The sequence below is a fragment of the Macaca fascicularis genome, chromosome 12 (genome assembly GCF_037993035.2).
Source record: "Macaca fascicularis isolate 582-1 chromosome 12, T2T-MFA8v1.1".
In the NCBI taxonomy this organism is placed as follows: Eukaryota; Metazoa; Chordata; class Mammalia; order Primates; family Cercopithecidae; genus Macaca; species Macaca fascicularis.
The window spans coordinates 85,502,520-85,518,480 of record NC_088386.1 but is presented as its reverse complement, the minus strand read 5'-3'; the positions used below and the strand labels follow the sequence as shown (position 1 = coordinate 85,518,480).

The 15,961-nt window shown below is 35.5% G+C and overlaps 1 protein-coding gene across 19 annotated transcripts in view; it reads right to left on the bottom strand.

The window, feature by feature from the left end:
• Nucleotides 1-15,961, bottom strand: part of PMS1 (PMS1 homolog 1, mismatch repair system component) — a 92,301-nt gene that overhangs the window by 6,176 nt on the left and 70,164 nt on the right. For 16 of the 19 annotated variants that reach the window (XM_045367397.3, XM_045367396.3, XM_074009579.1 and 13 more), the window contains 2 exons: nt 7,190-7,672; nt 3,506-3,636 (listed from right to left, as the gene is read on the bottom strand). In XM_045367397.3, coding sequence (XP_045223332.1) covers nt 3,506-3,636; nt 7,190-7,672 — 614 coding nt within the window. The remainder of the gene's footprint in view (nt 1-3,505; nt 3,637-7,189; nt 7,673-15,961) is intronic. The other 3 variants (XR_006691102.3, XR_012421303.1, XR_012421304.1) reach the window with 1 other exon arrangement.

The window sequence follows — 15,961 nt, the reverse complement described above, 5'->3', positions numbered from 1 at the left end:
GCCATATGTGGCCCAGAACAGCTTTGAATGCGGCCCAACACAAATCTGTAAATTTTCTTAAAACATGGAGAGATTTTTGCAATTTTTTTTTTTAAAGCTCAAGAGCTATTGTTAGTGTTAGTGTATTTTATGTATGGCCCAAGACAGTTCTTCCAGTGTGTCCCAAGGAAGCCAAAAGATTGGACACCTTTGCCCTTAGGATCTGTGGAAGTTTGAATTTAAGAGTGATAACCCAGGTCATCACTTTTTCATTTCGCTATCTAGCAAAGAAGTTTCTAAGCAGCAAATCGTTCAAGAAATGGCATGGCTATCATCAGATATGGGAGCAAAGAAATGACTTAAACTTGGAACTTATATGTAAAAAGAAAGCAGATGCTAGCACTATGCTTCATGTACAGCTTGCAGAACTATGAGCCAAATAAACTTCTTTATAAAGAAGGTTTGTGGTCATTTCTTTTAGTCTCAGGTCTACCTGAGTCTTACACAGTCTCAGGTATTCCTTTATAGAAACACAGACTAACAGTGGAAATGAAATGAGTTTGGGCAACAGGGGAAATGTAAATGGAACTCAAAACTGTGTGTGGTAGGCAAAAAGTAGTAGCAGAATATTCTAGTTCACATCTCTTTTAACTATTTATATAGATATGAAAATTGCCAAAAATATCAGTCTAAGTGATTTTTTTCACTATTGGTAGTTTTAAATCTTTTACAGTATGATTAGAATGAAAAGTCTAATACTAATTACATTTGCCCTGGAAAATTATACACATTTCACAGAATTCCTAGTGGAAATGGGTAAAAGGTACTTGGCAACAAATAAGGAAATTGAGCAATATTTTAACTTCTGGGTTTGTAAAATTAAGACATGGAAAAGTTAGAGACATTGGAACTATGTAACAATAACCCTTGAAAAGTTTCCATAAAATACTGTGAAATGCTTACCAATTTTCAGGGAAAATACATCAAATGAGTAAGTGCTTTGACAAGTTTTCACTTCCTAAAATATGGAATTCTTATTGATGCAGGACAGAAAGCTATTCCCATTAGCATGCAAAGTACTTAGAGTCACATTGAGAATCTTGTCTCTCAAAGCCAGATGTATTCTTTCTCTTTCAAATGCTTTTATCCTTATCCAAAGATGTACTGTGACTACAGGCAAACTGTTGATTCAAAGTTAGTAAAATGCAGCAATACTCTGACAAGACAGAACTGTTAAGAAAATACAATCTAATTTAAAAAAATGAAAAAACAAACAAATGAAAGAAAACATAAATATCTTTAACTTGTTCTGATATTGACAAGGGAAATAATGCTTATGATAATCTAAGTAAAGTTAATTCCGATCAAATCAAGTCAGTTTGCAGGTGACTTAATCATTTCTGCATCTCTGATGCTATGAAAAGTATTAGGCATTCAATTAGATTTTAAAAATACTACCTACAAGCTAAGAGCTGAAAGCATCTGTCAGATACAAATTTACTAGGTAACTCAAAAAAAAAAAAAAAAAAAAAAAAAAAAAAAAAACATGCTCTTGGAATTGAGTGGGAGGTAAGAAAGGACAGTTATCCTTAAAACAACAACAACTTGCTGTTTAACATCTTTCTTTTTTTTTTTTTTTAGATGGAGTCTCACTCTGCTGCGCAGTGGGGAGTGCAGTGGCGCGATCTTGGCTCACTGCAACCTCTGCCTCCTCGGTTCAAGCGATTCTCCCACCTCAGCCTCCCAAGTAGCTGGGATCATAGGCACCCGCCATCATGCCCAACTAATTTTTGTATTTTGTAGTAGAGATAGGGTTTCGCCATGTTGGCCAGGCTGGTCTTGAACCCCTGACCTCAGTGATCCACCCGCCTCGGCCTCCCAAAGTGCTAGGATTACAGGCATGAGCCGCCGTGCCCGGCCTGTTTAATATCTTTCATGAAAAAAACCGGTACCTGCCACCAACACCACATAGTTAATTAGAAAAACATTAAGTTGAGAATAAAACACATACACCCCCACCCATCCCTTGCTTCAAGTAAATTCACTTCACATAAATTTTAAGATGCCAGGGACCCTGAGGAAGAAATATTTCTAGGAAGACTAAAAGAGATGACTGCAAGCCTGCGAAAGCGGGCTGAAGGATGATAAGAAAAGAGAATACGTGAGCATCTCCCATTGCCATGTACCATGCTCACTGATTTGTTACCTTGGATAATGCTCACAAATACTTCATGGAGTAAATATCTAAATTTTGACAGGAAGGCAATATGATAAATGAGTTAAGAGCTAGGCTTTAAAGGCAGATTGCCTAGGTTCAAATTCTGGTTTTACCAATAACTGTGTCCCCTTGAGCAAACTTAACTTCTGTGCCTCAATTTTTCCATCTGATATAAACTTACTGGGTAGCTCAAAAACAAACAAACAAACAAACAAACAAAAACATGCTCTTGGAATTGAGTGGGAGGTAAGAAAGGACAGTTATCCTTTTTACATTATAATTATTAGTTGTTATCAATGAAGACACAGTTAGGCCAGGTCACTTTCCCCAAAACACATTCTTTTTAAATGGCAGTGCTGGGATTTGGACTAATAGAATTGAGGTAGGAGGTAAGAAGCTTAGGTTAGGTATCCTTAAAAATCACAAAAATCAAGTAAAATTAGTTTATGTTTGGGACACCAAAGTATTTTCTGTATATACCCAGCTCCATGCTTTTGTACACTGTTTTTATTTATTTTCATATCTCAGTAAAGCATTCCTTTAAAAATCTTCAAATGCTGTTTTGGGTGAATTCTGTTTTTCTATACTTTGAGTGTGACAAGTTTGGAGGCAGGAAGGGAGACAGTGGAGTCCTTCCTCATGGTTCCACTGTACCCCTTTGATACCAGATGAAGAAAAATTAACAGAAGGTAAGGCAGAAGGCAGTTGGGTATGGAAACTATAAAAGAACAGAGAAAGTGCCAGCCAGGAAAACTGAAGCCTCTAGCCAGATGGATTTTCTTTTTTTTTTTTTTTTTAAATCCACCCAATGAATTTCCATACTGAGCAAAGAGGGTTATCAGTCTTTTAGCAAAGCCATGGAACTGAATCATCCATTCTCCAGATAGCACAACTGCTGATGTTGCACGTCTTAACTGGCAAAACAAGCAAATGCTTTTTAAAAAGCAAAGATGTCCATTTTTGTTAGGCAATTCCAATGCCCTACATGTTTCTGTTTCATTATCTAAAGGAGTATTTTAATAATTTAAACAAAGCAGGCAGTTTGAATATTTTGTCAAAGGATGACAAAAATTACAATAAAACTATCTGATTAGTTATGAAAATGCAAATGCAAAGCACTGGACTGAAAGAGATGCCACACTGGCTTGTTTCAGGCAGAGGTGATGTGTTGAAATAAATGTTTTAACATAGCTGACACTGGTGAGACAAAAATATACCACCATATCTGTAAATCATGAAACCCAAATGTAACTCTTGGAACAAGACTAATTTTTCCACACCAGAAAATAATAAAACACACTATCATACCTGGTATCAATTTTATCTTGAAACCATTCGCTGTAAGACGAGGATCAGACAGGTAAGTTGATCCACTGTATCTTTGGTCATCTGCTGTCATTTTACATAAAACGTCTAAATAATGAGATCCATTAAAAAGACTGAAAAAGAAATTATGGCCCTTTAACTTATTAAAAACACAAAATAAGAGGGTTTATGGGAAAAAGTTAATCCTAGGGCCCTTTGACAAGTGTTATCATCATTAACCAAAATATAAAGGTATAAGTAACTCTATGAGAAACCACTGTTTTACATTTCTGTTAATATTTTATAAAATACCTACTGCACACAGTATACAGAAAGGAGGAACAGAAAGAAGACAGTCTGTCTTCTAGAATGTTACAAATTGAATGTGAAAATCTAAAAATGGCTCTCTCTAAATATAACACAAATGAAAACTTTATAAATAATTTCATTTTATTCCTTCAAAACAAACACAATAATACACTGTCAAGTTAGGTGGTCCATCCTTGCCAAATTTTCAATTGCTATTCAAAGTTTCTTCTGTAACAAAAAGATAAACATGTATCTCTTTCTTCTAGGAACTAATAAATTAATCAATACAGAGTTTGGGAGAGCTTCCTTCAGTCTACTGCAGGTCTGGCATGTTTCCCAAAGGTGGTATATGAAATGATTCTGAGTGGTGTAAAAATTTGAGGAAGCCAAAGGTTATCTAGGGTACAAATCAACCGCACATACTGGTTTTAGGATTGGTCGGGATGTGTTAGTCATTGCAAAAAGGTGTCTGTTGGGGTTGATATGAATAGTTACCATTTTGCCACTCCTTCAAAGAATATTTGAGTGCCCACCCTGTGGCAGATACTGTCCTAGGTATGCAAGGCACTGTTCTGTGTTCCAGTACACTGATGTCTTTGCTTATCAGCTCTGAATGGTTGAAGACCCCAATGGCTGTGACAGCTGATATAATAGAGAAGAGAGCTTTGGCTATATATCACATGTACTCTGCTTCATCTAAACAATATCCTAAAATTGATCTGAGAGACAGTAGGGATGGTGGTGATGGTGATGATTATGATACTGTATAGCAATTAATGGTGCACACTCCACAGTTAAACTGTCTAGACTGTAATCTTGGACATACAGCTTATTTACTGTCTATGTGAGCCTAGGTAAGTTATTTAACTATTACATTTCAGTTTCCTCAGCTATAAAATGTGGATGATATTATCTACCTCATAAAGTTGATGTGAAGATCATGAAAAAACTTTGTCAAGTTCCTATCATATAGTAAATGTTCAATAAATATTAGCCATCATTAAGGTTATCATTATTAAGCCCTTACTTTATACTTTATAGATACCTAAATTATTCCATTCAGAGGTAAGTTACACAAATGGCATTAGAACTCCGGCAAGAAAACTAAGCCCAACCTACAATTACCCTGTCCACATTGTTGCATTGTGGGATAAATTAGTCCATGACTCAGTTTTGAAAAACTTACATCATTAACTGTGATGGGGATGCCACATTCCAAAAGAAGGAAGAAAAACTATTTTGAATTAATCTTTATTCCTGTTTATGCTCAATTAAGAAAGATTTTTTTTCAGGCCAATATGGTCCCAAAATAATAGTTTTTAATGTATTTGTTTTTTGAAGAACAGAACATCACATAGAAAAATATTTTTAAAAACCTATAATTTGAAAAAGCACAAAAATATTTTTGAAATTTAAATGAAGTTTACAAATGCCATTCAGAAAAGCTGTCAAGTCTAAAAATTCAGATGTACCCTAGTTCTTTTTTAGGGAAGATAAAAGCACCATCAGGTGTTTAAACTGTTTGAATGTAGCCTAAGGCACTATTTTCTAATTGTTCCTCTGACAGTTTCCTAAACCAATCTCAAGACTATACTATGAAAGATACTGGATTTTGGTTAATGTGGTTGCTGTTTCCTTATTTAAAAAGACAGACTTAACAGATGTTTTTCTGTGTTCTGTCCCTGTTTTTTCCTCCTCCAATGATGGCAGTGTCTTTAACAAGAGTTTCAACATATTTTATAAATGATTTCTGCTTTATTCTTAGAAGTTCTGAAACAGAGTTATCTAATGATGTGTCCAGGGAACAAATTATATCTCTTTAAACTTCAGGTTTTTATTATTTTTGTCATGATTCTGTTTCACCCGTGTCTGACAGAAAAAGAAATATTAAATTAAAAAAGGGAAATGTTAATAGTCATTACTTATTTTTTAATCTTTAAATTTTTTTTGTCTTCCCAGGCTTTGTCATCCAAGGTTATTTATTTTTAAAGAAAGTAATTTAATCATATAAACTAGGAAAAGGAAATACTCTATATTACAACCAATATAAAATTATTTCAGGCAAAAATCATCAATGAATGGCACCATTACATGGAAAGGTTGATGGGGAACTTTCCAGTGAAAGACAGGCTGTCATTAGCTGAACCTAATGATAGTGCCTTTTGATGTGATGAAATATGAAGTACATAGCCAACCTATTAAGTAGATTCATCAGAAAGTAGAATCTAAATCTATTTAGCCCTCCTGAGCTAACCCCCAATTAAACATGGGGGAGAGAAGCTGAACACCATAAGAAAGCAAATACAGACAACAGAACATTCCACTGAACAAATGACTCAGTATCTATAATAGAGTGATTTTTAAGATATATAAACAAGATAACCAAATGCAGTATATGGATCTTTAGATACAAATTAAATATAAATTTTTTAAAAACCTGGGAAAAAAGGTATTTTGAGATAATGAGGAACAATTACAAGGAATTATTATTATTTAAGGTATGAAAAAGGTATTGTGGTTAGGTTAGAAAACAGCCATTTTTTGAGAGAGATATATTGAAAGATGTAGGAAGGGGAATTGTTCTAAACTACTTTGGCAAAGGAAAGAAAATGCACGTTTATATACTGTATAGAAAGGTAAAGCAAATGTGGCAAAGTCTTGGATAATTACTGATAAAGGTATGCATCGTATACTTCTATTTTATTATGTGTTTGAAAATGTTAAAACAATGAGTACATAATGGAATAAAGTCATGGCAATCTAACTTCAAAATTACCCTAGAGAAGTCACTAATGTACAAGAGAAATGAGCTTCATATTTATTAAATGTAGAAGTGAACTATCCAGAGTATTCTAATATTATTTACAAACAATTCCATTAAAGATTAGAAATCAAATACATATATATTTTTTAATTTTTATTTATTAAAAAAAAAATTTTTTTTTTGAGACAGACTCTTGCTCTGTCACCTAGGCTGGAGTGCAGTGGCACTGTCTCAGCTCACTGCAACCTCCACCTCCCAGGTTCAAGCGATTCTCCTGCCTCCACCTCCCAAGTAGCTGGGACTACAGGTGCATGCCACCATACCTGGCTAATTATTGTATTTTTAGTAGAGACAGGGTTTCACCATGTTGGCCAGGCTGGTCTCGAACTCCTGACCTCGTGATCCACCCACCTCGGCCTCCCAAAGTGCTGGGATTACAGGCGTGAGCCACCGTGCCCGGCCTAGAAATCACATTTTTAAAAGATTAAAATAAATAAATAAATACCACTAATCCTTACTAGGAACCATTCTCAACTTTCTATCTTCAATTTCTAATCTAGTATGAACTATTATAATAAATATTTTTACATTTAAAAAAGATTGTATCATCATACCTCTCTGTTAACATAATTGGCTTTTCCAGTGGCTCTGCAGGAAGTTTATGATTCTCAAGAAGTCTTTTAAATAGCAGGGCTTCTTCTACTCTATATGGATTTAATAACATTACCTCTGTTTTGGATGTCATTAGCCATGCATCAGGAAACCTGAGACTGTGGATCAAGCAAGGTTCATCCTTCTCTTCTAAGTCAACTTTGTTTTGTTTCTCAAAATTTATTCTTAAGTTTTTCATAGAAAAGGGGATCTGTACCATTTTAATATTTTGACTCCTTTTTTCAATTTGGGACTGAAGGAGTTCATCAAGTTTTGGTTGATTAGATAATGAGGTTTTCAACTTGTGCTTCTGGGCCAAATTCCATGCACTGGCAGGTTTTATCTTTTTTCTGCCATCTTTTAATGATATTTGTGACTCCTGTTCAATGGCTCTCTTCATTTGACTATTGTATCGTTCCAAGTCTTTAGTAGCCTTCTCTTCATATCTAAGAAGAGAAATAAAATAGAATTAATGAGATCATAATCAGAAATATATTAACCATCTGAATTTTATAAAACTAAAGAACTGGTATTCCAGGTATAGTAATGACAAAGGAACATGTATTAGACTAACTCCTGAATATAACTATGATAAACACTGAACAAAATATAAAAATCAGTTATTGGCCAGGCATGGTGATGGTTCATGCCTGTAATCCAGCACTTTGGGAGGCCGAGGCGGGCAGATCACCTGACATCAGGAGTTTAAGACTAGCCTGGCCAAAATGGCGAAATATTGTCTCTACTAAAAACACAAATGTTAGCCAGGCATGTTGGTGTGCACCTGTAGTCCCAGCTACTTGGAAGGCTGAGGCATGAGAATCGCTTGAACCCAGGAGGCAGAAGTTGCAATGAACCGAGATCGCGCCATTGCATTCCAACCTGGGCGACAGAGCGAGACTGTCTCAAAAAAAAAAAAAAAAAGAAAAAGAAAAAAGAAAACAACAACAAACAAGTACACAAACAAACAAAAAACCCTCAATTATTTAAAGTAGGCACTGAAGAACAGCCAAAAGCAGGAAGAAATTAGAATGGATTCACTCCTTGGGGAGTGAAAAACGAGACAGAGTCCCACATTTATAGGACTTCTAACCAGAGGGCAGTCCTCAGTATTAAGGGGGACCAGGGTGGTCAGAACTCAATCAGAAAGTTGCACTCTTAGTAGCCTGAGTCACCAGGACACAGAGCTATCTGCTTCCAGAACAACTGAAAATTGAGAAAGAAAATCCCAGAAAATTCCATGTGTGGGAACCCAAAGAAAAACAACCATTAGAAGGTTAAATGAGCTGAACAGAGATTTCAGCTGCTGCCCATTGCAGGGGAAACAACGTTTGGAATCTGAATTCCACAGTTTCATGGCCTGGTGAACACTTTGGGCTTTCAATTAAAACTGGAAGAGGGCCACATCTTAGGATAAAAAACCTATGTCCTAAACTAAGGAAGTTGCCCTGGGACCAAGAACAAAATTGAAACAGCTTCTCCCTAACAAAGTATAAAACAAAACCTCCATAAGCTCAAGGTGATCTGTTAGTAATTTAAATACCTGGTAGAACAAAAATCAGCACTTTTCAGAAGAGGATAACAGAATCTAGAATTTTAAGCATACTACCCACAATGCCTGCTATACAATCAAAAGTTACCACTCTAACAAATAAAACAAGAAAACGTGAGTCATGGTCAAAAGAAAAAATGGTCAGTAGAAGCCAACCTCAAGATGACCCAGATGTCAACATTACCAAAAAAACCACTTAAAAACAGGTTTGATAAATGTTTAAGGTATTAAAAGATTATCATGAGAGAACAGAAGGGGGAATCTCAACAGATTAGTGGAAATTATACAAAAAAAATACAATGGAAATTCTAGACCTACAAAATACAATAACAGAAATTAAATATTCACTGGGCAGGCTTAACAGCAGATAAAAAGATGGCAAAAGAAAGGGTCAGTAAAGTTGAAGACAGATCAATAGAAATGATAAAATGTGTTGTTTTCACAGAAAAGTGAAGACAACTGGAAAAGCACTGCAGCGACCTAAGGCAAAACAAACGATCTAATATATATGTCATGGGAGTCCCAGATAAACAACGGAAAACTGGGAAAGAAAATAAAATGTGAAGAAATTAGGGTTGATAATCAGCAAATTTGGAGAAATACAACTTACAGATGCAAGAAGGTCAACAAACCTCCCAAGAGAATAAATGCAAAGAAATTCACAGGTAGGTATATTACATTCAACCGCTGAAAACCAAAGATTAAGATAAAATCCTGAAAATAGGAAAAAAACAGTACAAAGAGGAAACAGCAAAAATAATGGATATCATAAAGAGCAATGCAGAGGCAGATGACAGTGAAATTTTTTTTTTTTTTTTTTTTTTGAGACAGAGTCTCCCTCCATCCTCCAGGCTAGAGTGCAGTGGCACAATTTCAGCTCACTGTAACCTCTGCCTCCCAGGTTCTAAGCGATTCTCCTGCCTCAGCCTACAGAGTAGCTGGGATTAGAGGCGTACACAACTACCCCCAGCTAATTTTGTTTTTTAGTAGAGAGGGGGTTTCACCATGTTGGCCAGGCTGGTCTCAAACTTCTGACTTCAGGTGATCCACCTGCCTCCGCCTCCCAAAGTGCTGGGATTACAGGCATGAGCCACTGCGCCTGGTCAACAGTGAAATCTTTTAAGTGGCAAAAGAACCCAGAATCCGGCTATATCATTAAAAAAAAGTCCTTCAAAAATGAAGATGAAATAGACGTTTTCAGATTAAGATGAGAATTAGTTGCCAGTATATGTGCACAATTAAGGAGAGTGACACCAAATATAAGTGAAATTATACTTACAGGGTTTTTACATTTTATTAACTCCAAGTAGATTATGATAAGGATGCATAATGTAATCACCAAAGCAAAAACTAATGGAAACTCAATAAAGAAATTAAAATTAGATACTGAAATATATTCTTTTAACCCTAAAGGGCTCCTCTCCCCCCCAAAAAAGGAGGAACAAAAGAACAAAATGGAGATAGGACAAACAGAAAACAAACAGGAAAATGGCAGACCTAAACCCAACCATATCAATTATTACATTACATGGACTAAATATTGCAATTCAAAGGCACAGATTATCAAACTGAATTTAAAAAGTAACACCCAACTTTGTCTACAAGCGTTACATTTTAAATATAAAGATGGGGATAGTCTAAAAGACTGAAAAAAAAAGATACACCATGCAAATAGTAAGCATAAGCCAGAGTGGCAGGCAACAGTATATACTCCTACCTCAGTAACTGACAGAACTAGAGATCCTCCTCAAAAAAAAAAAAAAAAAAAAAAAAAAAAAAAAAAAAATCCTCAAAGCTGTACAAGATTTTAGCAATATTATCAACTACTTAATACTTAACTGACATTTTGGAACACTACCATCTAGCAACTGGAGAATCCTGATTCTTTTTAAGTGAACATGGAACATTTGTTGAGATAGAACATACACTGGGCCTTAATTCTCATTACTTTTCAAAAGATTGAAATCTAACTTAGCATTTTCTCTATCCATGAAACACTTAAATTAGAAATAAAATATCCGGAAAAGCCCCAAATATTTGGAAAGTAAACAACATAATTTTACTCATAATAGCCCCAAACTGGAAACAACCCAAATGTCCATCAACTGGAGACTGAATAAACATATTCTGGTATATTTATACAACTGAGTATTACTCTTTGATTTAAAAAAAAAAAAAAGAAGAACTACACTGGCTGAGAGGTGGCATGAGGAACCATTCTGGGATGATGGAGATGTTCTCTATTTTGTCTGGGGTGATGTTTATGTGTGTGTAGACATGTATGAAAATACATTAAATTACACCGTTAACATCTCTGCAATTCACATTAGGTAAATTTTACCCAGTTTAAAAAAAAAAAAAACATTTAAGAAAGCTTTGAGCCATAAGCAATCAGAATTTCTAAGAGAGGATGAATAAAGAAATGGATTAATTCCGGATCTGAAGAGTTCCTTATAAATCTGCTTTAACATCAACATAGAATAAACAATTCCCAAATAACACAAAAGAAAATTTATGTATATAATACTTCATTTAGTAACTGCTAGTGAAATTATAGTCACTACAATAACCACAAAACAGAAAGTATGTGATTAGCTAATTGTTAATATTTTTATTCTCATGTTAGTCATCAATGAAAAGATACATTTGGATAAACTAAACACACCCAAACCATCTAATTTAACTCAATTTCAAAGGTACAAGATAATGGACGTTTGAAAAATTATACTGGATAGATTCTAAGAACTCAAGAATAAAAAAAAAAATTACACTGGGTAGAAAGTTAAGAGATCTTTTTGTCAACAATGTAAGAAAAATGAAACTTCCGGGGCCAAAGACCTAGCACAGCGGTTATGTCACCCCTTTTCTTAAAAAGTGATACCTGGATCCCACCCTCAGAGCTTCTAATTCTCTAGGCCGAGGTTGAGATTGGGCAGCTCTGTTTTTACAGAGCTCCACAGGTGATTCCATTACATACCCAGAATTGGAAACTACTGCTATTTGTTCAGCAAAGTGTGGTGATGAAGCACACAGACTCTGAAGACAGCCTGGCTTGGTTCTGCCACTTAGTAGTTCTGTAAACCTATGAAAATTATTTAATCTTTCTGTGTCTCATTATGCTCAACTGTAACATATGGATAATCTACATCTACTCAGTTTTGTTGTGAGAAATAAAATGAGTTAAAGTGTGCCAAGTACTTAGAATACTACTTAGCACAAAGTAAACGTTGATAAATGTTTTGCTGTCATTATTTTCTACCAAGAAACAAAAATCTCACAATGAAGGGGCGAGTAATGGTTGGAAATTAAGTAACTTTGCTAAAAGATTATTTTTTAAGAATGTTTTAAACTTGGGACTAGAGAATTAAGGTTATCTCTAATCTCATGCTCTTAAAACACTAACTGAATTTTATTATATATATATATATATATATAAAATAATCTCAAGGGAAAATATGGAATGTGAAGAAATAAAAATATTATTGAGAGAACAGTGCTGTTAAAAGTGAGATTTAAAAGACAGGAGATCACAGCATGGCATGTAATTTGTGCTCGGTGCCTGTCTGCTGAATGAAGAAATGTTATCTGAATAAGATTATTCAAAAAAGACCTTGTTTCATTGTAAATTACATTAAAAAATGGCTCCTTTGGTTACTTACCATGCCATATTCACAATTTTAAAGTTATTATCTACTTAGAATCTGAGGTTCTGGAATAGCTATATAAAACACATGATTTTCAATAGTTTACTTTCAACAGGTCCTAGAAATAGTATTTTTAGCTCTTAGACATTCAAATTAAAGATTTTTCCTGTGCAGTGGTAAAATGAGTTGAAAACAAAGGTCACCATTTGTAATTACTTATAATGTGCAAATTTTCACATATGGTACTCATCTTTGGGAAATATAAAAAGTTGTGTCCAAAGGAATATTAAGTAAATGTTAAGTAAAAGCAGCTGCTACCATTGTACTTAATGTCAAGAAGGGATTTAGTAACTTGAATGGAAAATATTAATCCTGATTTGACCAGAAGTCAATTCAAATAATGTTCTCGTGACTAAACACTGCATTTAGTTATAAAATTTATCATTTTCATAATCCCCTAATTGCAATATTTTTCTTAGTTTAAATAGCAATATATTCATAAATACTGCAAGTGAAAAGCTCAAGCTAACGTCAGCTGAGACCCCAGTGGTAGGGCACATGGCACAAATCTGGATTTTAATCCACTAGAAGAAAGGTTAGGAAGGAAAAAAAAAAACAAACAAAAACTCCAGAAAGGAAGAACTAAAACAATGGAAGTAACCCCCTGATTCCAAAATCTGTCCCAAGCTCTCATCGGAATTTTTTTTTTTTTTTTTTTTTTTTTTTGAGACAGAGTCTCACTCTATTGCCCAGGCTGGAGTGCAGTGGCCAGATCTCGGCTCACTGCAAGCTCCCCATCCCGGGTTTACGCCATTCGCCTGCCTCAGCCTCCCGAGTAGCTGGGACTACAGGTGCCCGCCACCTCGCCCGGCTAGATTTTTTGTATTTTTTAGTAGATATGGGGTTTCACCATGTTAGCCAGGATGGTCTCCATCTCCTGACCTCGGGATCCGCCCGTCTCGGCCTCCCAAAGAGGAATTTTAATAACTGAACAATCCTGATCCTACTCCTTATTCAAACTCTTTGTTATAGCTTTGAGAATCTTCCATTATCCAGCCCCATCTTCCCCCAACTTTCTTTACACATACTCCCTCATATTCTGTTCCCGTCATAGAATCTTATCTCCTTAATAACACCATGTTCCTTCTAGCTCCTGGGCCTTCTCACATACTGTTCCTCCAATCTACACAATTCCCTAAAATCCTTCTAGTTAATTTCTATGCAGGGAAGCATTACCTGTCCCACAGATAATATTAAATCCAACTGCCAAGTTTTTCCCTAACTCCTTATATTTAAAACTTATGTCTTAAAGCTCATCACATTCTTGTTTAACTGAATCTTCCTTACTAGCCTACACGATTCATGAGTTGGGAAAGTATGTTTTATTTGTGACTATCTAGAGTACATCAGGCCTTATACACAGAAAACCCTTAATATTTCCTAGTTGAAGGAAGGGAAGGGAAAGGAGGGACAGAGAGAAGAGAGGAAAAGGAAAAAAGGAAGAAAAAAGGAAGGAAGAAAAGAATGGACTGACGGTCTACAGAAGAGGAGTCTACTCTCATATCCCTTAATATATGTTAGAGAATTTAGTATCATGGAAAGAATGCCAAGATAAAGACAGGGAGAGAAGTGGTAGCTAGTACGATTCTTGGGTATGATATCATTTTTGCTCTACCTTCTCACTAATCATGATACTAGACTCAACTGATCATGGTCCCAGAACCCTGGCTCTGAAAGGTTCTAACACAGCACTCTGTGACATACAATAGAACTCTCATCCCAAGATACCTATATTTTCTTCATTGATTTCTTTTTTTTTTTTTTGGAGACGGAGTCTCGCTCAGTCGCCCAGGTTGGGGTGCAGTGGCCAGATCTCAGCTCACTGCAAGCTCCGCCTCCCGGGTTCACGCCGTTCTCCTGCCTCAGCCTCCCGTGTAGCTGGGACTACAGGCGCCGGCCGCCACCGCGCCCGGCTAAGTTTTGTATTTTTAGTAGAGACGGGGTTTCACCGTGTTAGTCAGGATGGTCTCGATCTCCTGACCTCGTGATCCGCCCATCTCGGCCTCCCAAAGTGCTGGGATTACAAGCGTGAGCCACCGTGCCCGGCCTTCATTGATTTCTATTTCTGGCCTCCAAATTCAATTTAATCTTGACTCAGCAAATGAAAAATGTTCTTCTCAACAGAAAAATTCCCTTTCATAGATTAAAAACTGATCATATTGACATTGTGAGCAATCATTTACTATGTGTTAGTAATTATCCTGTATCATAACACACAATATATTATTTAATCCTCACAACAATCCATGAGAGACTGTCCACCCTTTTTAATAAAAAGCTAACAAAGAACTGTGGTTAGAACCCAGGTGAAGCTTCAGAGGTCTTGACCATCAATGCCTCTTTTGTCTACTTTAGGGCAATGTGAGAGAAAGTAAGCTTGATTCCAGAATATTACCTGGAATATTCTGGTAATTGATGGTAAATGGATTTTTAGATGAGGTCTATTAATCATAATCCTAGGAACCTGACACCTTGGGACCCGCAAGGAGAAACAATGCAGACATTCCCCAAAAGGCAACTGGAAGGATACCTGCTGTTGTGAGGCTGCAAAGGAACAGTCAGCAAGGTAAGTTTCCATCATAAGCCTGTACACTGTCCCTATTTCCTTAAGAACTTGAAATAACTATGATTTTTTTCTATTCTCAGACAATTCTCAGTTCATTTCCCCGGGCAATGCAATTCAACTTTTGTGGACTTACTGTATTTAAAAGTTAAGTCCCCTCACCTTTAAACTGCATAGTTGTGTCATTTAGGTAAAACTAAAGACAATCACAACTGTGTGAACCTTATTTGCATCATGATTCAAAACAAATCTTTAAAAATCTGACATTTATGAAACAATTATAAATTTGAACACTGAGTATTTGCTATGTTAAGGAATCTATACCTTTAAAAAGTTATGACAATTTTATTATGGTTATGTTTAAAATATGAGTATCTTTATCTCTTAGAGATACATACTGAGATGATATGCCTATGATTTGCTTCAGAATAATAAAGAAAGGGAAAGAAAGTGAATGGAAGTATGGATGAAACAGGACTAACAGGACTGACCATGAGATGATGGGTGGTGAAATGGGGTAATGGCTTTATACTTAAAAATGTCTACTTTTGTGGATATTTCCAAAATAACAAAATACAATAACCATTCCCACTTAAAAAAAAAAAAAAGGTGACAAAAAAAGGCTGAAGAGAAAAGCTTTATGGGGGCTTTTCATTTTGGTATTAACAGTGGTCTTTATCATTTTAAATTGATACTGTTTTTATAAGGCTGAATAAGCTAAGGAAAGAATGAAAAAAAATTGGTCAAGTATCTAGGGAGTTTATCACCAAAAATAAACTCCAGATGACGGATTACCTTTAAAATTTTTCCCACACACTTGATATAATATTGAGATACTTAGATACCTGTATATGATTGGAGGTATAATTTTACTCTCATTTTCTGCTGGGTTAGATCACCAGAACGTAATATTTTG